Raw genomic sequence first — 22875 nt, 5'->3', positions numbered from 1 at the left:
CTTGTTACGTTCCCCAAGGGGTCTAGTTTCCAAAATGGTTTGCCATGTGTTTTTTTTTTCTGTCCTGGCACCATAGGGGCTTCCTAAATGCGGCATGCCCCCAGAGCAAAATTTGCTTCCAAAAAGCCAAATGTGACTCCTCCTCTTCTGAGACCTGTAGTGCGCCAGCAGAGCACTTTTCATCCCCATATTGGGTGTTTTCTGAATCGGGAGAAATTGGGCTTCAAATTTTGGGGGGTATTTTCTGCTATTATCTTTTTTAAAAATGTAAAATTTTTTGCTAAACCAAGCATTTTTGGTAAAAAACACATTTTTTTTTTACATATGCAAAAGTCGTGAAACACCTGTGGGGTATTAAGGTTCACTTTATCCCTTGTTACGTTCCTCAAGGGGTCTAGTTTCCAAAATGGTATGCCATGTGTTTTTTATTTTTTTGCTGTCCTGGCACCATAGGGGCTTACTAAATGCGACATGCCCCCCAAAAACCATTTCAGAAAAACGTACTCTCCAAAATCCCCTTGTCGCTCCTTCGCTTCTGAGCCCTCTACTGCGCCCGCCGAACAATTTACATAGACATATGAGGTATGTGCTTACTCGAGAGAAATTGGGCTACAAATTCAAGTATACATTTTATCCTTTTACCCCTTTGTAAAAATTCAAAAATTGGGTCTACAAGAACATGCAAGTGTAAAAAATGAAGATTTTGAATTTTCTCCTTCACTTTGCTGCTTTTCCTGTGAAATACCTAAAGGGTTAAAACACTTACTGAATGTCATTTTGAATACTTTGGGGGGTGCAGTTTTTGTAATGGGGTCATTTATGGGGTATTTCTAATATGAAGACCCTTCAAATCCACTTCAAACCTGAACTGGTCCATGAAAAATAGCGAGTTTGAAAATTTTGTGAAAAATTTTAAAATTGCTGCTGAACTTTGAAGCCCTCTGGTGTCTTCCAAAAGTAAAAACACGTAAATTTTATGATGCAAACATAAAGTAGACATATTGTATATGTGAATAAAAAAAAAAATATTTGGAATATCCATTTTCCTTACAAGCAGAGAGCTTCAAAGTTAGAAAAATGCTAAATTTTCAATTTTTTCATCAAATTTGTGGATTTTTCACCAAGAAAGGATGCAAGTTACCACAAAAAATTACCACTATGTTAAAGTAGAATGTGTCACGAAAAAACAATCTCGGAATCAGATTTATAAGTAAAAGCATTCCAGAGTTATTAATGTTTAAAGTGACAGTGGTCAGATGTGCAAAAAAGGGCTGCGTCCTAGAGGTGAAAATGGGCTGTGTCCTTAAGGGGTTAATATGCGCAGCTGGGGGGGGGGGTCAGTATATATATATATATATATATATATATATATATATATATATATATAAATATGCGCAGCGGGGGTCAGTATATGCACAGCGGGGGTCAGTATAGATCTATAATAGCGCTGAGGGGCAGTACATTTATTCAAGCGCAGCGAGCACTAAGTTTGATATAGCGCAGCAGGGGGAAAGATATATAGAAACGCTGGAGGGGCCAGATATATACCCCCCCCCCAGCAATTGTATACATCTTTGCCCACCACAGCACTTCTATATTAAAACTCTGCCAGGAGCCCTGATTGGCTCCTCGGTGGGGAATTTAAAAATGAAAGTTTACTGTACATTGCAGGGGATCGGAACATGCCGCCCGCTCCCCTGCTTAATAACATCTGATCGGATCGTGTCGTGTCTCAGAAGTGAGACCCAATGCGATCAATCCATCAGCCCCTCTACTACGACCCCCAACATGGAACAGACCCTGTTTGTTCTTGATTGTGCTGTGTAATTCACCAACAGACAGTCCTCCAAATCCAATATCAAAAAAGTTACAGAAGGAAAACAGCACTAACCACATGGGTCTCTCTTTATTACCAATCTCTCTTTATTGAAAGTAATGGTCAGTGACACAGTCAATCATCTTTTTACTAAGAGACACTGGTGAGTGCAGTTTTTCCTTTTGAAACTTTTTAGATATATGGGATGGATCCTGAACTTTTATTATTTAGCAGACACCCTTTGAGTCAAACTTTTTGCCAAACGTAACTTTTCATTATTTTTGACAGAATATTACATTTTGATGCAAAATTACATGATGTTGTCTATGAATGTAAAGTTTTGGGTGGAATTTTCATAATCTTCCAAGTTTTTTTTTTTTTAGAAAATATGTGAACACCTTACAACAAATAAAACAAAATAATGATAAAAGCCACTTACTTGGTGCAAAAACTTAAGTAATTTCCACTGACCTGCTGCAATTTTGCTTCTAATCTCTGCTGTTGGATTTTGCTTGAGTCAAGTTCTGAATTTACCTAGTTAAGGAAAAGAAAAACAAATTCTTAGGAAGCTATATCTAAGGCCTCACGCACACAGACATATTACAGTTATGTCATACAGAAGAGTAATAGGGCATGAACAGAAATATATTCCTTGTATGGGTGAGAATCGGTTTAGCAAGGCCCATGGCTAGAGCACAACAGTGTCTATGTCCTTTTATAACCGTGAACTGAACAGTCCAGATGCCCAGTTATGACAGCTTGACCTGAGCAATATATATTATACACACACACACACACACATACATACACACAGGCACTGCCACTTACAAAAAACTATTTACATAATACAGATAATATTATATGTATATTTGTAATAAAAAAATGTCTTGTTCCTGTAGCTACTGCCTATGTGTCTCTGTGTAGAGTGTGGGTGGGACAAGCTCTGTGACGTGCCCCTGGCTAATTCAGCAGGCTGATTGACAAGCTGGGAGCCTGCACAGAACTCTGTTTGTCCCGCCCAGATTTTTTTGCACTTTGTCTTTGCACAGAAACACAGGCAATACCTGTAGGGACAGGACAGCATTTTTGCACCCGAATATATACACATTTTTTAACTAATGTTTTTCACAAATATATACATATAATGCTATTCCCTACATTATAAACACTTTAACCACTGACAGGTAAAGTAAATATCATTCGGTATCTCATGACAATAGGCTCAGTCAAGGCTATACTTGACAGCAAGTGAGCGATCAGTTCATGGGGGTCCGCACAAATTTTTCAGGTAGGTCACCCCAATGGGTAGACAAGTTCCCCTAGTAGGTAAGTAGTAGCGCGTAGTTTCTCCCATTAGGTAGGTTTTTCCAACATGTAGACAGGTCCTCTTAGTAGGAGGCTGAGGGAAGACGGCACAATGCTGCAGAGAAGGATTTTGGGGTCCCTGGGAAGAGCTCTGCTTCTACATAGCACTCACTACCACTGACAAATAGTCAGTAGTAGGGACTAGTAGGGCATACAGTCAGTAAATCACAAGGTGGTCAGTGGCAGTGGGTGCCTGTTTTAATATTAGTTTCTACTAAAAGCTGGCAAAGAACATAATACAACCATACCAGGTATCTATTTCTGAACTGAGGCTGGAATTAAGCAAGCTTAGTGATAAGCGTGCCAAAACAGGAAAGGAAGTAGCTGTGGCATAGCCGCCGGAGCGGGTATTTGATAGGAAGTGGAGAAGCTAATCAACTGCAGTGAGTGCTTTGATCTTTGTGATGCTGGCGCTGTGTCCTACTTGCAGTGTTCTCACTGATCTCAGCATGCAAGGCTGCAAGAAGAGTGACAGGTATGGTATGTGACAGGTATTCCATAATGTCTAAATCCCCTTTTTTTTATGTATAGGAGCACTGTTATCAGTTAAAAAAATTTTTTTCTTTATAAATAGGGAGTATAACTATGTTTTATTAAACTGGATTACCACAATAATTTGTTCTAAAATAGCTTTCCTATACAGCACCTGACCCATCATTGTAGTAAAGTATACTGCCATGTAGCCTGCTGCCCATGGCACTGGTATGTGCACGAGGCCATAATCTAAAATTGGTGGTATACATATAAATGCTTACCTGTGTGTACCTAGCCTGTAAGGTTGTGTTAAGTTTACAGAGTTTAGAATTCTCAGAGCGGACATCACCGAAAGCGTGCAAATCAGATTGTAACTGCTCAACTGTGCTCTATAGTGTAAAAAGGAAAAAAAAGAAACGAGCAAGCATAACATTAAGACATGGATCACCAGTATAATATAGCTACACAGTTCCTTTAAAGGACCTCCAGAAACATTCAGTAGTAGAGAAAACTGCTGGATATCACTTCAAATAGATTTAGGATCTATAGCTACAAAAAACATGCAACTGGAATCCTAGTTACCATTATTATACAAATGTAATTGTTTCTTATAAAAAAAAATCTGTTATATCGCACCTGAAGCTTTCCTTTTTCATATGCCAGGTTGTTCTTACTATCTGTGAGTTCATTCAACAGTAACTCCACTTGTCTTTTTGCATGCTAAAAAGAGAATTAAATTAGTACGTTAAACACTTATGCTTAGTAGATTACACATGAAGCCATCTAGGAATAACAAATAAAGATGGTATGTGAAAGGAAAGCTCAGTGCTAGTCCTTATTAAAATGCACAAATCTACTCATCATGAACAAGTAGATTTTATAGACTTACCGTAAAATCTCTCTCATAGCTTCTATTGGGGGACACAGGACCATAGGTATATGCTGCTTGCCACTAGGAGGCTGACACTAGGCAAAAAAAAAAAGAAGGCTGGCTCCTTCCGGCAGGATATACCCGCCTCCTGGCTCTGAGCAACTCCGTTTTAGTCCCAAAGCAGTAGAACCAACCAAGAAGGAAACAGTCCGAGAAAAAAAAACCCAGACAAAAGAAGGGGACCGACCCAAAAAAAACACCCCCGCATTGCAGTGGTGGAAACAGTTTGGTCACCAACAACTAATGGGCGGGTACTGTGTCCCCCAACAGAAGCTCTGAGAAAGAGATTTTACGGTAAATTAAAAAAAAATCAACTTTTCTCGAGCGCTTCATTGGGGACACAGGACCATGGTACGTCCTAAAGCAGTCCCTGGTGAGGGAAAAACATCCCAGCCAAAAAGGAACTCAGGCGGATGGCATGACTGCCACCTGTAACACCCTGCGGCCCAAGCCAGCGTCAGAGGACACAAAAGGTATGTGTCACGATCACACCCTATCGGTCCAGCCAAGACATTAGAGAGAGTGTGATGGTGCAAGGGTTAAAGCTGCCAGACCTCTGGGTATCCACTACTAGTCCCAGCAAGTCACCAAATTAACCCTTAGATAAACGTGTTTCCACCAGAGCTGCCTTCAGAAAGGTGAGCTCATATATTTAGAGATCAAAGACCAGAGCTGATTAATTAAACATTTAATCTGATAAAAGGTATCACAGTGCTATAATATATATATATATATATATATATATATATATATATATATATATATATATATATATATATATATATATATATATATATATATATATATATAAAAATACAGGAACAAATGACATACAGGTACAAAAATATATAAAAGAGTTTTGCAAGACAAGTTCAGAAAACAAAAGATTAAGTTCTTACAGCATGATGATATAGAAGTCCATGAGAGTGCTCTTCTTAGGATGGTATTGTCAGCTTGTGGCACAGCCTTGAACAACCTGAGTCTAGCATTGTTTAAATATTATCTCTGCTTCTTTGGAGGGAAACTCCATTCCCCCCCCCCATCCCCTCTGATCCCACCAGGTGGGGCATCTCTCTTCCTGACCCCTTATCTGTTTGATTATATGATGGGACCAGGGTGCATGACTTCAAAGGAGATACCAAGCAGCCAGACCCCCAATAAAATGCAATACACAAAAAACAAAGGATACACCGTCTGAATGACCCCTCACCCATGGCTTGGATAATACATCACACAGTTATAATTATAATACACATATAGGATTTTAATAATCCAGCCTTGGGCCAGACAGTATGAACATGGTAAAACTTGGCAAGAGTATGCAGAGAGGACCAGGTCTCTGCCTTGCAAACCTGCAAAGCTGGAGGCCCCCCATCGTGCAGGTAGAATGAGCCGTCACTTGAAAGGGGGGCACCTGACCTTTGCAACGATATGCCTCCAAAATGGCAGAGCCTATCCACCGGGAGATAGTGGCCTTAGATGCCTGGAGCCCCTTGCACTGTCCATCAGGAAGCACAGAGTCACACCGACGAAAGGAGGAAGTGACCGATAAATAGGTCCGAACCGCACAAACCAAGTCCAGCTTGTGCAGTTGGCGCTCCCGCGGATGAGAAGGGGAAGGGCGGAAGGAAGACAACACAATCTCCTTGTTCAAGTGAAAAGACGACATGACCTTGGGCTGAAAAGAGGGCACCAGCCAAAGAACAACCTTGTCTTCATGAAGCACCAGAAAAGGTGAACGGCAAGAGAGGGCAGCCAATTCTGAGACCCGGCAAATAGACATGACTGTAACCAGGAAGGTCACCTTCCAGGAAAGGAAGCAAAGGGAAACCTGACCAAGAGGCTCAAAAAGGAGCTCCCTGCAGAACGTCTAAAATCAGATTGAGTTCCCAAGGTGCAGTGGGTGACCTCGTGAGCCACTCCCTGCAAAAAGGTGGACATAATCGGATGCTAGAAGGTGTTGGAAGAGGACAGAAAGTGCCAAAACCTACCCCTTGATGGCCTGATTGCAGAAAGGACAAGATATTTGGTAATGAAAAAGAGGTAGGGGAGAGAGCCTCGCACCAGCGGAAATCGGCCCACCCGGTACGATGGTAAATCCTGGCGGACGAGGGCTTCCAGGCACGGAACATGATCCGGATCACACGGGAAGAGAATCCACGAGCCCTCAAAACCGCGGTTTCAACCGCCACGCAGAAGTAAATTGGGGTGGCAAAGAGGTCCTTGGGAGAGAAGGTCGGGACGATCCGGAAGACTGAGGGGAACGTCTGCCACGAGACTGACCATGTCTGTGTACCACACGCGACGAGGCAAACCGGAGCTATGAGAATCGGCGAGACGCCCTGCGCCTTGAGCTTCCAGACGACCCTGGGAAGAAGAGGAAGAAAGAGGTAGGGGAGAGCGAATGGGGTCCAACGAACCACAAGAGCATCTACAGCTAGCGCCAGGGGGTCCCGCGACCTGGAGACAAAGCAAGGAACCTTCCTGTTCCAGCGGGACACAAAGAGGTCCACGTCCGGAGTTCCCCAGGAGCCGCAGATTTGAGCGAAGACCTCTGGGTGAAGGGACCATTAACCCGGGTTGGCAGTAAAGCGACCCTACTTGTCGATTCCGGGAATTGTCGATTCCGGGAATGTGAAGTGACGATATGGCTGGAATGTGAAGTTCTGCTCAGGAGAGAATCTTTGACACTTCCTTGATGGCTGCCGCCTTTGCGATTGATGTACGCCACGCCCGTGGCGTTGTCTATTTGCACCCATACCGGAAGACCCCGAAGCAGACGACTCCAGTGAAGAAGACACAGGAAGATCGCACGAAGCTCCAGAACATTGATTGCGAGACTGGACTCCAACAGGGTCCAATCGTGAGGTCCCGAAAGACACCTCCCCAGCAGAGGAGACTTGCGTCCGTGGTCAGGACATGCCAATGGAGAGGCAGAAAGGAACGACCTGCCCGGAGAAGAGGAGACCTTGAGCGGAAGTCAAATTCCGTGATGACGTAGCCACACATGACGGTTCAGAAGCTTCAAATATAGAGGATGGGTCAGACAGAGCCAACCTTTTTGGGAACTACGAATAGATTGGATTAGAACCCTGAAAACCGTTCCTGCGTAGTGACAGGCACGATCACTCCCTGAGATAGAAGGGTTCGAAGGGGCACCTGAAAAGCTGCAGCAGGAGAACGAGGAGGGCGGGACCGGAAAAAAAAATGATCACGGGGAATAGAAGAGAACTCTATTCGATAGCCCTGGGAAACAAGCTCTCAAACCGACGCATCCTGAATGTGCACCAGCCAAACGTCCCGAAAGAGGGACAGGCGACCACCCACCTGAGGAGAAGACTTTGATGAGGGCACACCCTCAGGCAGTGGTAGGCCTGCGAGTCCCGGATTTGGAGGAGGGGGTGGTTGGAACGAGGCACCGACTTCCAGGAGGGGCAAGACTTGAAAGAAGGCGCCCTCCTCTCCTGTGATGCTGCCGGTTTGTCCTGGCGGCACGAGAAACGAAGGGAAGAAGTCTTCCGCTGCAAGTCTAAGCGGCGTGGACGATTCTGGGGCAAGAGGGAACTCTTGCCCCCTGTAGCCTCAGATATGATCTCATCAAGGCGCGTACCAAAAAAACGAGACTTAAAGGAAAGGAAGTTCCGTATGGGAACGCTTATAGGCCACATCGGCATTCCAAGCCTTAAGCCACATGGAGCGCCGAAAAGCCACTAATGGCAAAAATCAGCGCACCGAGCCAACTCCAAAGAGGCAGAGCAGGGGTAGTCCCCTGCATTAGCAATTTGCTGAGCTAAATCAGCCAAATCGCTGGGGGAGGCACTTGCCAAAATCCCCTGGCGCAATTGACCAGCTCACTTGCCAAAATCCCCTGGCGCAATTGACCAGCTCAAACCAAGAGGGCTTTGGATACCAAAGTTGAGGCAAAGGCCGGCGCCAAAGTTAAACCTGCCTCCTCAAAAGCGGATTTTGCTAAATTTTTATTGCGCTTATGTGAGAGGTCATTAAAAGAAGGCTGCATCAGCCAACGGCAGGGTAGTAGATTTAGACAGCCGCGAAACAAGAGGGTCCACCATAGGAGGCAAAGACCACTTTGTAACCAGGTCCTTGGGAAAGGGAGAGAGAGCCCAGACTTCTTAGTCCCATGAAAGCACTTATCCAGGTGCTACCAGGCCAGTTCTAACAGCTAGTCAAATTCAGTGTGTGGGCTGAAAACCTGAGGAGCCCGACGAGTGCAGCAAAAGGACACTTCAGGAGCCGCGCCTGAAGTACCTGGGTCCTGTAGGTGGAAGGTGTCCCTGACAGCAGACATCAGGCTATCCACCAAATCTGACATACGGGAAGTCTCTTCCGAGTCAGAGGGGGGAACCGAATCAGAATCCCCAAGCTTCCTTGGGAACCGGGAGCACACCATAGGGGTCTAGAACGGGTGGAGTTAGACCGGGAGCAGGGGGCCAGAGGCTGGGAGCAGACACTGGGTGACGGGTTGCGGCGCCTGGAGGAGGTGGACATGGAGAGAGAGCGGCAGTGTGAGGAACCCGCACATCCAGATTCAGGAGAATTGGAGGAGAGGCGACCCGGACAGCCACAGGAGGGCCATAGAGAATGGGGGGGGGGGGGTTAAATCAACAGTCGTCACCCAGGGAGACGAATGTAAGGAGGACTGCCCCAAAGCAGAAGCCACCTCCTGGGAGACTCTGGCCAAGTCGGAGATCGTCTGAGAAAGGGAGGAAACCCACTGAGGAGCGGGAGCAGACCTCTCGCCGTCCAGCGGGTCATCCTGAATGGTAGCACGGGGAGGACTGGGTCGCAGGGAAGCACAGGACGGGCAGGTAAGTTCAGTCGACCCGCTAGACATTTTGGTCTTACAGCCTGAACAGTAGTAGTAAGTGACTGGCGCATGGGCCGCCTGCCGGGGAGGGGTTGGGTCTGGGGTCGGACATTAGCAGACACAAGTAAGTCAGACAGCCAGACAACAAGAAGCAATCTCACCCAGGATCCTGTGTCCAGTCCTGAAAGGTGCAGCAGGGACAGCACAAGATGTCCACAGAGAGGTAGAGCTAAACGCAGGCTGAGAGGAGAAGTATATCCAGCCCGGTCCACGTTGTACAGAGGCAGGGAGGAGGAGCCTACTGACCCCTGCAGCGCATACAACAAGTCAAATGGTCAGTGCTGTGACCCCTAGAACACTCTACACCTCATAGGAGAAGCAGAGGGTGCACCGCCCCCTGCAGCAGGCGCTCTCATATGACAGGCTCCAGGCCCCTCCCGGAGCACTGACAGTGGATAGGAGGGAGCTCACATCGCACACATTACAGGTGCAGCAAGAAGCAGGGCGGAGCTAAGACTAGGCCCAAGCCGTGGGCTCCATTATAAAACCGCCTGCGGCCGGAAGAAGCAAGACGCCTCTGTCGGCTGGGATCAGACTGGCCATGATGCACAGGACAGCGATGGTAATGCTGCGCAGAGTGGTGCAGCGCAGAGCTGGCAGAAACAGCGCAGCCGGAGTAAGAAGTCCCCGGGCTAAAGGGCGCTTCCCGACTGAAGAGAGCAGCCGGCCACAGAAGGTATGCAAGGGGAAGCGCAGGGGGGACAGGAAAGATGCCACTAACAGCTACTGACCCCTGTTCCAACACTGGCATTAACCCTTAGTATCCCCGGAACTCATTGCAGCTAAGTGAAAAAGGCCCCCCCAGGTCCAGGGGAGGGGGGAGGAGGGGAAGGGACTGTTCTCACCCACATATGGACTTCTACTCACCTACGGTAGTCTTTGACCAGCTAGGGGCCACCTGCCTTAAGCCAGCCTTGGCAAACAGGGGCAAATGGGGGAACCGGACCCTGGGTACGCCACCAGTTGCTGGTTGATGGCAAGGAGGGGTTAACGGTCCATCCAACAATGCCTCGTGCCCCTAGCTCGCATGTGGGGGGGATCAGGCACCCCCGCTAGCAAAAAAGGAGAGAAAATACAGAGACTGATACTAGGAAAAAAACAAAAGAAATAAGACCAGGTCTGTAGAGCTCCATTTCTGTGTCTGCCTCCTGCTGATACTAAGCTAAAACAGAGTTGCTCAGAGCCAGGAGGCGGGTATATCATGCTGGGAGGAGCCGACCTTCCTTTGTTTTTTTGCCTAGTGGCAAGCAGCATATACCCATGGTCTTTTGTCCTTTTGTCTGCCTGGTAGTGTGCTCACTACCAGGCAGACTTCCCCAGCAGACACAACGTCACTGATGCCTGCTGGGGGGGGGGGGGGGGTCACACTATTCAGCTATTCAGTGTACCTCCAACTGTTTCCCCACTGCAACTCCCAGCTTGCCTGGACATCTATTGGCTGTCAGGGCATGCTGGGAGTTGTAGTGGGGAAACAACTGGAGGCATACTGTATAGGTGAACACCGTATCTGGGATGGCCGCACATCCAGCTCCCCGCCGCGCAGCCCGCAACCCCCTGGGCCCCGCCGTGCCGCTCAACCAACTCCCCCCCCCCCCTTAGTTCCCCTATTCAGTGTACCTCAACCCACTCCCGCCTTAGTTCACCCATTCAGTGTACCTCCAGCTGTTTCCCCACTACAACTCCCAGTGTGCCGTGCCCTGACATCTATTGGCTGTCAGGGCATGCTGGGAGTTGTAGTGGGGAAACAACTGGAGGCATACTGTATAGGTGAACACCGTATGTGTGATGGCCGCACATCCCGCTCCCTGCCGCGCTGCCCGCAGTCCCCCGGCATAATATTTTACCTGTCCTCGGGAGCCGGGGCCAGCGTGCGAGGCCAGGGAGCCTGAGAGCATCCTCTTCCTTCAAAACGCTCGCTCCTGCCTGTCTGATTGACAGGCAGGGAGCGAACGCAGCCTGACTAAATTCAGACCGATGCCCGGCCGGCATCGGTCCGAATTCAAGCGCGACAACACGCCAGGCTGCAGCGGGCTACTAGGAGGGAGACCCCTAGTGGGCGGTTTTTAAATGTAAATTAAACCATTTTAATGAAAAAAAAATAATAATAAAAGTATATTAGAGATATGTTGCAGTACTTAAGTACTACAACATATGAAAAAAAATTATTTGGTGACAGTGCCCATTTAAAGGGTAGCTCCAACCATCTTTTTTTTCTGCCCCTGCCTATTGCCCATCTCTCCCTAACCCCTTTTCTGGGGCCAACCGCTTTGCTGGGGCCAACACTTCCGCCCTTAGTTTGCCTATAAAGGGTGCCTCCAGCTGTTTCACCACTACAACTTCCAGCTTGCCCTGACATCTATTGGCTGTCAGGGAATGCTGGGAGTTTTAGTGGTGAAACAGTTGGAGGAACCCTGTGGTGAAAACCATATCTGAGTTACGGCCGCGTAACCCGCTCCCTAGAATCCTGCAACCCGCTTCCCCGAACCCCGCTCCCCCCACCTCAAAAAAGACATACCCGTAGAGTGCAGGACTTTAGCAGCGGCGCGTGTATGCAGGGAGGCGGGGCAGGAGTGCGAGCCAATGTACTCCTCTGTATTCTCAGTGCTCGCTCCCGCCTGTCTGAATCGGTCAGAATTCAGGCGTGACGTCACACCAGGCTGCAGTCGGCCACTAGGACGGAGACCCCTAGTGGCCAGTTTTAACATGTAAACTAAAGTACCGTATTTTAATTTAAAAAAAATTATAATTAAACTATATTAGAGATATGTTGCAGTACAGAAGTACTACAACATATCAAAAAAAAAAAGTTTGTGACAGTGCCCATTTAAGCTCATATTACATAGGGAAACGTATGAAGCATATAAAACTTTATATGCTTCGTAGGTTTCTCTATGTAATATGAGCTTAAACAGTTACGTATATTTTTTCATGTTTGCTGGAATTCCACTTGTTATTTTGGGAAGAAAAAAGCCAATTCTGCCGCATGGCATTTTTTCATCCAAAAAATGCTGCGGCCAGATGTTAGATGTAAATCAATGGGAAATCGCAAAATTCTTATTACACTTGGCGTTTTTTAATCCTTTTGGAGTTTTTCTGCTCCTTGGCGTTTTTGCAAAATCGCAGTATGTTGAGCCTATGGCATTTTTTTGGCCTGAAATTTTTTTTTCCCCCTGAAAATTTTTTCTCCCATAGAAGCCCAAGAAAAATGCCATGTGGGTTTTAACTTTGGCATTTTTTCCAGGTTTTTTTTATTCTTTTTGGGACTTTAGCGATCCAAAAAAGTGATGGAGATACCTTTTTTAATAAAATTTCGTAGGGTACCATTGAAAAAAAATTATAAAAAAGATACAGTAGTGAAGGAAAAATTGTATTTAATTAAATTTCTCTTTTTTTTTTATAACAAAATTATAAATTTTTAAACAGGGATCAATTAATGTGTGCGGGCAGGGCACTAAAAATGTAGCCGACAATAATAAAAAATGTAGTGTGTGTTTTTTTCACTTTTTATTTTTTAGATGGTACTACTACTCCCAGCATGGTACACACTGTTCCATGATGAGAGTAGTAGTACCTGTACTAATTGACAGATTGTCCCGGGTTCCGCTGCGATCCTCCAGTAGAATGTAAAGATGCAGGTGACCGCTCTTCTAGGTCCCCTGCACTGCCGTATACATACACCTATTCATATTTCCCGCAGAGAGCTGTGATTGGCCAGATGGTTCCAGCCATCACAACTCTCTGTGGTAAATATTAATAGGTGTATATATACACGTCAGTGCAGAGGACCATAGAAGAGAGGCCGCCCGCATCTATACATTATACAGGAGGATCACAGCGGGTGTCAGGAGTGACACTTGTTGTGATCTTTTCTTAACTGCAGGTACTATAGCTCCCAACATGGAACAGAGTGTGAGAGTAGTAGTACCTGCAGTTAAGGACAGATCACAACAAGTGTCACTCCTGACACCCGCTGCGATCTTCCTTTTTATTGCAGAGATGCGGTGCGGTCTCTTCTGCGCTCCGCATCTCTGCTCTGTACTCCGGCCAGTGATGTGAATAGAACATCACTCATTCATATTTCCCTTAGAGCTGTGATTGGCTGCCACCATGCGGCCAATCCCCACTCTGAGCGGAAAATATGAATGAGTGATGTTCTATTCACATCACTGGAGTACAGAGCAGAGATGTGAGAACTGTATAGAGCCGCTCCGCATCTGTTCCATGCTGGGAGTATTAGTACTATCTAAAAAATGTTAAAAAAAATAAAGTGGAACACACACTTTATTAAAAATGAATTAAAAAAGTTAATTATATATATATATATATATATATATATATATATATATATATATATATTCCTTAAATAAAAATTTTCCCATCCCTAATACATCTTTTTTTTCTGGTACCCAACACATTTTGAAAAAAAAATAAAAATAAACGTCAAAAAGGGGCCAAAAATGCAATTTCAACTCAAATGCAAAAACGCCAGAAAAATGTCAGACGCAGGAAATTGCACTGCCGTTTTTTCTGCAATTTTTTTCAGTTAAAAAACGCTGGGGAAAAAACCAAGTGGAATCCTAGCCTCACGGACAAATAGCTTATTAAGTATAAGAGCTAAAAGGTTTCATAGGGATGACATAAAGAAGAGGAAATAGAATATATTCCTGCCATGTTCCTGGCTCATTATGCTATAAGGTGTAGCACTGACCTTTAAAATGTTAGCCAGGCATGTGGAGCAGAATAGAGAAAATGCAGAGAATGGATTCCCAACAACCTAAACCCCCTACCCCCACCTGAAAGCATTCTCTAAATCTAGGCTCAGCTACACTAGTTCTTGTTTGTTAGAAGAGGTATGGTGAAGAATGGGCCACGTATTGTGTATTGTCTGACAAAATAGGATGCATGCATGAATGTATGGCGAACCCAAATAATTATTTTTTAAGGATGAAATTTAAATGAAAACCACAATTTAGCACATTTTGGAGGGTTTCATTTTCACAATGTATACTTTACAGTAAAAATGACACATGTTCTTTATTCTGTGGGTCAATATGATTAAAATGGCATCCATGGCTAGATACTTTTCTAATTTTTGTACTGCTTAAAAAAAATCAAACTTTTTGTACAAAATCTGTAATAAAAAAATAAATTAAAAAATAAATTAAAAAATCGCCCTATTTTGACCACCTATAACTTTTTCATTTTTCCGTATATGGGGTGGTATGAGGTCTCCTTTTTTGCGCTGTCCTCTGTCATTTTTATTGATACCATACTTGCATATATAAAACTTTTAGATCACTTTTTACAAAAAAATTTGGGAATAAAATGTGAGAAAGAAAAAAAAAGCAGCATTTTTGGCCTTTTTTTAAACTTTATGTTACGCTTTTTGGGGGTAAAATAGGAAAAAGGGACAATTTTCGTTTTTAATTGGGGGAGGGGATTTTTCCCTTTTTTTCTTACATTTTTCAACTTTTTTTTTTAAACACTTTTTTTATGTCCCCATAGGGGGACTATCAATAGCAATCAGTTGATTGCTAATACTGTTCAGTGCTATGCATAGGGCATAGCACTGATCAGTGTTATTGGCTATCTTCTGCTATGGTCTGCTCGATCTCAGACCAGAGCAGAAGACCACAGGAGACGGCCGGAGGCAGGTGAGGGGACCTTTGGCCCCATTACAGATGATCGGATCCCCAGGTCAGCGCCATTACCGGCTGCTGATAGCAGCCAGGACCTGCAGTATACGATGCTCCGATGCTCGCGGTCATACACAGGACGTAAATGTACATCCTGGTGCGCCAAATACCTCCGCACCAGGACGTACATTTACGTCTGTGGTTATTATGAGGTTAAAAGGGGTATTCCAGTGGGAAAAAAAAATTTCATATCAACTGGCAGAAAGTTTAACAGATTTGTAAATTATTTCTATTAAAAATCTCAATCCTACCAGTACTTATCAGCTGCTGAAGTTGAGTTGTTCTTTTCTGTCTGACAACAGTGCTCTCTGCTGACACCTTTGTCTGTCTCAGCAACTGTCCAGAGTAGGAGCAAATCCCCATAGCAAACCTCTCCTGCTCTACACAGTTCCTGAGACAGACAGAGATGTCAGCAGAGAGCACTGTGGTCAGACAGAAAAGAACAACTCAACTTCAGCAGCTGATAAGTACTGGTAGGATTAAGATTTTTTAATAGACGTCATTTACAAATCTATTTGCGTCTGATGAAAGTTCACATGACCTGAAATGCGTCATGCCAGGCGCTTTCTCCAAGGATTTTATCCATGTCTTCAACTGAAGTTTTTCCATGCTTTTAATGTGACGAAATAAAGGTGAATTTTCTTACTCGCTGGCATCACCCCTTTTCTTCTTCTAAACTTGGAGGATTATCTTGCCGTGCAGTGACCTGGTGAGCTGACTATCCGTTGCTGTGTCCCCTCATTTACAAATCTGTTTAACTTTCTGGAGCCAGTTGATATGAAAAAAAAATCTTTTCACCGGAATACCCCTTTAACTTGTTAAGGATGAAGGGAGTACCTGTACGCCCTTGCCCCCACGATATAACGCAGTGTCAGGGGTTGACCCAGTGTCATATTGGGTCGGTCCCGGCACCTAGTAATGGCCAGGACCCATGGCTAATACCGGACATCACCGTTAAGTGCTTCTTATGTGTGACATCAAGAATTATACCAGAATTGAACCAGAAGGGAACAAAAGGGAACTAACTCAACATTATAACTACAAAAGTAAGTCACTCTTTTTCAGAAAACAAAAAACAAACATGCACTCACTTATTACTTACATCATTGCGATACATTTTCTCTTCTATCCCCCACCGATTTCTCCGGTGGACTCTATATACATCTGTCCATGCCTCCTTCCCTCACCTATGTATTGCTCGCATGCACTGCTCACCATCATAAACCACCCAAAGTCACCTCATTCCATGGTACAGCACAGAAGTCGCTCCATCACTTCACCCAGCCATTCTTTCTTCTGCTTTTAGCTGCTGGGGACATTGCTCCTAACCCTGGCCCACCTTTCATGAATATTTGCTCTACACTACGTGCCCCTTATGGAACCACTACAAACTTTAACTGCGCTCTTCTAAACTCTCGATCTGTGTGCAAGCAGCTCACCCAGATTCATGACTTATTTCTCACTAATTCTCTTAATTTGCTGGCTCTCACAGAAACATGGATGCAACCTTCTGACACTGCTTCTCTCGCTGCTTTATCTTCTGGTGACCTTCACTTTTGCCATACCCCCAGATCTGACACCAGGCATGGTGGAGGAGTTGGGGTGCTTCTAGCCCCACAATGCACTTTTCAAGTCATCCCCCCCATTACCCTCACTCACATTTCCCTCTTTTGAGGTCCACACCCTCAGGCTCTTCCGCCCATTGTCTCTCAGAGTGGCGGTCATCTATCGTCCTTCCCAAATGTTCCTGGATCATTTTGCCACCTGGCTCCCTCACTTTCTTTCCTCAGAAACACCTACACTCTTCATGGGTGATTTTAATATCCCCATTGATACCCCAATCTCCTCTTCTGCCTCTTGGCTTCTGTCTCTAACCTCCTCCTTTGCCCTTTCACAGCTTACTGACTCTCCCACACACAAGGATGGGAATACACTGGACTTGATCTTCTCTAGACTTTGCTCTGTCTCTAAATTCACTAATTCTCCTTTTGAGCTCTCTGACCACAACCTTCTCTCTTTCTCTATCAGTAACTCCTATCCTCTTCCGGACACTCCAATCTTGTACACTTACAGAAACCTGCCTGCCATAAACACCAGTCAATTGATAGATATTCTACAATCTTCACTATTACTAATCTCTTCTCTCTCCTGCCCTAATCTAGCAGCCAAACATTACCATGACACCCTAAAGTCTACCCTGGATCAAATGGCACCCTCTAAAACACGAACCTCCCGACACAGACGGCAGCAACCCTGGCACACGCTAACAACCCACTTTCTCAGGCAATGCTCTAGGTGTGTTGAACGTCTGTGGAGGAAAACTAAGACTTCTTCAGACTATCTGCACTATAAATTAATGCTTAAATCCTATTACTCCGCTCTTCATCTCGCCAAACAAGCATATTTTACCTCCCTCATCTCCACTCTAACAACCCAAAACGCCTTTTTGATACGTTCAACTCTCTCCTTCAGCCTAAAGTACAGACCCCTAGCACTGATCTCTGTGCTGAAGACCTGGCCAAATACTTCAAAACTAAAATCGATGACATTCTGATGAAATCCTCTCCCAGTCCCCTAAAAGTTCTGATCCAATTCCCAGCCACATCTCCTCTTCATCACTCTTAGTTTGAGCCTGTAACGGAGGATGAGGTTTCCAGGCTCCTCTCCTCCGCGCCCCCCACTACCTGCTCTAGTGACCCCATGCCTTCACACCTCATCCAGTCTCTCTCTCCTGCTATCAGCTGTCACCTAACTAAAATCTTTAACCTCTCCCTCTCCCTCTCTTCTGGGGTCTTTCCCTCCTCCTTCAAACACACTATTGAAAAAACCATCTCTGGACCCGTCCTGTGCAGCCAACTATCGACCCATCTCAAATCTCCCCTTTATCTCCAAACTCCTGGAACGCTTGGTCTACTCCCGCCTTATCCGCTATCTCTCCGAGAACTCTCTCCTTGACCCCTTACAGTCTGTTTTCCGCTCCCTTCACTTCACAGAAACGGCCCTAACCAAAGTCCCTAACGATCTTCTGACGGCCAAATCAAATGGAAATTTCCCTTTACTGATTCTCTTGGACCTGTCTGCGGCTTTTGACACTGTGGATCACCAACTCCTCCTCAGTAGTCTCCGCTCCATCGGTCTCAAGGACTCTGCTCTCGCCTGGTTTTACTCCTATCTCTCTGGCCGCTCCTTTAGCGTCTCGTTTTCTGGCTCTACTTCTCCTCTTCACCTTGCTGTCTGGGTTTCCCAGGGATCGGTCCTGGGTCCTCTACTCTTTTCACTCTACACATCCCCCATTGGAAAAACAATCAGTAGATTTGGTTTCCAGTACCACCTCTATGCTGATGACACCCAACTCTATACCTCTTCCTCCAACATCACCCCTGCACTCCTACAGAATACCAGTGACTGTCTCTCTGCTGTCTCAGACATCATGTCCTCTTTATATCTGAAACTAAATCTCTCTAAAACAGAACTTCTTGTTTTTTCTCCATCAAGTGATACTGTACCTAACCCTGACATTTCCATCTCGGTATGTGGTACTACCATAACTCCCGGGCAGAAGGCTCGCTGTCTTGGAGTTATACTTTACTCTGATCTGTCTTTCACTCCCCATATTCAGTCCCTTTCACGTTCTTGTCACCTGCATCTCAAAAACATTTCCAGAATCCGCCCATTTCTCACTACTGAAACTGCTAAAACTCTCATTATTGCTTTGATCTCGCCTCGACTACTGTAACTCTTTACTAATAGGCCTTCCTATCTTCAAACTCTCTCCTCTCCAGTCCATCCTTAACCCCTTAAGCACCCAGCCCAAATATACCTTAAGGACACGGCCATTTTTTGAACATCTGACCACTGTCACTTCAAGCATAAAATTGAAAATTTAGCAATTTTTTTTAACTTTGAAGCTCTCTGCTTATAAGGAAAATGGATATTCCAAATAAATTATACATCGATTCACATAAACAATATGTCTACTTTATGTTTGCATCATAAAGTTGACATGTTTTTACTTTTGGACGACATCAGAGGGCTTCAAAGTTCAGCAGCAATTTTACAATTTTTCAAAATCGGAATTTTTCAGGGACCAGTTCAGTTTTGAAGTGCCTTCATATTAGAAATACCCCACAAATGACCCCATTATAAAAACTGCACCCCTCAAAGTATTCAAAATGACATTCAGTAAGTGTGTTAACCCTTTAGGTGTTTCACAGGAATAGCAGCAAAGTGAAGGATGAAATTCAAAATCTTCATTTTTTAAACTCGCATGTTCTTGTAGACCCAGTTTTTGAATTTTCACAAGTGGTAATAGGAGAAAAAGCCCTCAAAATTTGTAACCCAATTTCTCTCGAGTAAGGAAATAGCTCATATGTGTATGTCAAGTGTTCGGCAGGCGCAGTAGAGGGCACAGAAGGGAAGGAGAGACAATGGGATTTTTGAGAGTGAATTTTTCTGAAATGGTTTTTGGGGGGCATGTCACATTTAGAAAGCCCGTATGGTGCCAGAACAGCAGAAAACACCACATGGCATACCATTTTGGAAACTATACCCCTCAAGGCACGTAACAAGGGGTCCAGTTAGCCTTAACACCCCACAAGTGTTTGACAACTTTTCATTAAAATCGGATGTGTAAATGGAAAAAAAAAAATTCACACTAAAGTGCAGTTTTTCCCCCAAATTTACCATTTTTACAAAGGGTAATGGGAGAAAATGCCCCCACAAATTTGTAACCCCATCTCTTCTGAGTATGGAAATACCCCATGTTAGGACGTAAAATGCTTTGCGGACGAACTACAATGCTCAGAAGAGAAGGAGTCACATTTGGCTTTTTGAAAGCAACTTTTGCTGAAATGGTTTATGGGGGGCATGTCGCATTTAGGAAGCCCCTGTGGTGCCAGAACAGCAAAAAATCCCCACATGGCATACTATTTTGGAAACTACACCCCTCAAGGAACGTAACAAGGGGTCCGCTGAGCCTTAACACCCCATAGGTGTTTGACAACTTTTCGTTAAAGTTGGATGTGTAAATGAAAAATATATATTTTTTTTTTACTAAAATGCAGTTTTGCCCCTAAATTTTACATTTTTACAAGGGGTAATTGGAGAAAATGACCCCCAAAATTTGTAACCCCATTTCTTCTGAGTATGGAAATACCCCATGTTAGGACGAAAAATGCTCTGCTGGCGAACTACAATGCTCAGAAGAGGAGGAGCGCCATTGAGCTTTTGGAAAGAGAATTTGTTTGGAATGGTAGTCAAGGGCCATGTGCGTTTACAAAGCCCCCCGTGGTGCCAGAACAGTGGACCCTCCACATGTGACCCCATTTTGGAAACTACGTCCCTCACAGAATTTAATAAGGGGTGCAGTGAGTATTTACACCCCCCAGATCTTTGGAACAGTGGGCTGTGCAAATGAAAAATTTTATTTTTCATTTTTACGGACCACTGTTCCAAAAATCTGTCAGACACCTGTGGGGCGTAAATTCTCAATGTACCCCTTATTACGTGAGGGGTGTAGTTTCCAAAATGGGGTCACATGTGTCGGGGGTCCATTGTTCTGGCACTATGGGGGCTTTGTAAACACATGTGGCCTTCAATTCCGGACAAATTTTCTCTACAAAATCCCAATGGCGCTCCTTCTCTTTTGAGCATTGTAGTTCGCCCGCAGAGCACTTTAAATTCACATATGGGGTATGTTCTTACTCAGAAGAGATGGGGTTACAAATTTTGGGGGGCTTTTTTCCTATTTTCCCTTGTGAAAATGAAAAATTTAGGGTAACACCAGCATTTTAGTGAAAAAATATAATTTTTTTCATTTTCCCATCCAACTTTAATGATAATTCGTCAAACACCTGTGGGGTGCTCAGGCTCACTATACCCCTTGTCACGTTCGGTGAGGGTGCAGTTTTCAAAATGGGGTCACATGTGGGTATTTTTTATTTTTTTTTGCGTTTGTCAGAACCGCTGTAAAAATCGGCCACCCCTGTGCAAATCACCAATTTAGGCCTAAAATGTACATGGTGCGCTCTCATTCCTGAGCCTTGTTGTGCGTCCGCAGAGCATTTTACGGCCACATCTGGGGTATTTCCGTACTCAAGTGAAATTGCGTTACAAATTTTGGGGGTCTTTTTTTCCTTTTACCGCTTGTGGAAATAAAAAGTATGGGGCAACACCAGCATGTTAGTGTAAAAAAATAAAAAAAATTTACACTAACAGGCTGGTGTAGCCCCCAACTTTTCCTTTTCACAAGCGGTAAAAGGAAAAAAAAGACCCCCAAAATTTGTAGTGCAATTTCTCCCGAGTACGGCGATACCCCATATATGGCCCTAAACTGTTTCCTTGAAATACGACAGGGCTCCCAAGTGAGAGAGCGCCATGCGCATTTGAGGACTAAATTAGGGATTGCATAGGGGTAGACATAGGGGTATTCTACACCAGTGATTCCCAAACAGGGTGCCTCCAGCTGTTGCTAAACTCCCAGCATGCCTGGACAGTCAGTGGCTGTCCAGAAATGCTGGGAGTTGTTGATTTGCAACAGCTGGAGGCTCCGTTTTGGAAACCCTGCCGTACAAGACGTTTTTAATTTTTATTGGGGGGACAGTGTAAGGGGGTGTATATGTAGTGTTTTATCCTTTATTATGTGTTAGTGTAGTGTAGTGTTTTTAGGGTACATTCACACTGGCGTGTTACGGTGAATTTCCCGCTAGGAGTTTGCGCTGCGGCGAAAAATTTGCCCCAGCCCAAACTTGAAACAGGAAATTTACTGTAAACCTGTCCATGTGAATGTACCCTGTACATTCACATGGGGGGTGGCAAACCTCCAGCTGTTTCAAAACTACAACTCCCAGCATGTACTGACAGACCGTGCATGCTGGGCGTTGCACTTTTGCAACAGCTGGAGGCACACTGGTTGGAAAACCTTTAGGTTCTGTTACCTAACTCAGTATTTTCCAACCAGTGTGCCTCCAGCTGTTGCAAAACTACAACTCCCAGCATGTACTAATCACCGAAGGGCATGCTGGGAGATGTAGTTATGCAACAGCTGGAGGTACCCAACTACAACTCCCAGCATGCCGAGACAGCTGTTGGTTTTCTGGGCATGCTGGGATTTGCAGTTTTGCAACATCTGGAGAACTACAGTTTTTAGACCACTGCACAGTGATCTCCAAACTGTGGACCTCCAGATGTTGCAAAACTACAACTCCCAGCATGCCCAGACAACAAACAGCTATGTGGGCATGCTAGGAGTTGTAGTTTTGCAAGATCTGGAGGGATATAGTTTAGTTTAGAGACCACTGTATAGTGGTCTCAAACTGCAGCCCTCCAGCTGTTGCAAAACTACATAGGATCCCGGGAGCCGTCCTCTTCAGACGCAGGTTACGCCGCCCGCCGATCAACGTCGCCGCAGCCTCCGGATCGGTAAGTGGACGTCGGTGCCCAGTCCCCTTCGGTTCTCCGTTCTGCCCCGCCTATTGTGGGGGAAAACAAAAGTTAACCCCCCCCGCCCCCGGGATAGGAGGGGTGGCAACCCTGCCACCTCACTTCCATGCCTACAGGGGGATCGTGGGTGTCTTAGACAACCGCAATCCCCCTTCTATTCCGGGTCACCATAGACCCGTATGACCCGGAATCGGCGCAAATCGCAAGTGTGAATTCACTTGTGATTTGCACCAATCGCCGACGGAGGGGGGGGGGGGGGGGGAAT

The 22875-nt window shown here is 45.1% G+C and overlaps 1 protein-coding gene across 3 annotated transcripts in view; it reads right to left on the bottom strand.

Annotated features, from left to right (window-relative positions):
* Window positions 1-22875, bottom strand: part of CCDC150 (coiled-coil domain containing 150) — a 133651-nt gene that overhangs the window by 37212 nt on the left and 73564 nt on the right. For all 3 annotated transcript variants that reach the window (XM_056565628.1, XM_056565627.1, XM_056565629.1), the window contains 3 exons: window positions 4292-4375; window positions 3937-4044; window positions 2288-2350 (listed from right to left, as the gene is read on the bottom strand). In XM_056565628.1, the coding sequence (XP_056421603.1) occupies window positions 2288-2350; window positions 3937-4044; window positions 4292-4375 (255 nt within the window). The remainder of the gene's footprint in view (window positions 1-2287; window positions 2351-3936; window positions 4045-4291; window positions 4376-22875) is intronic.

Source organism: Hyla sarda, chromosome 3, assembly GCF_029499605.1.
Source record: "Hyla sarda isolate aHylSar1 chromosome 3, aHylSar1.hap1, whole genome shotgun sequence".
Taxonomy (NCBI): domain Eukaryota; kingdom Metazoa; phylum Chordata; class Amphibia; order Anura; family Hylidae; genus Hyla; species Hyla sarda.
This window is presented reverse-complemented; position numbering and strand designations above follow the sequence as displayed.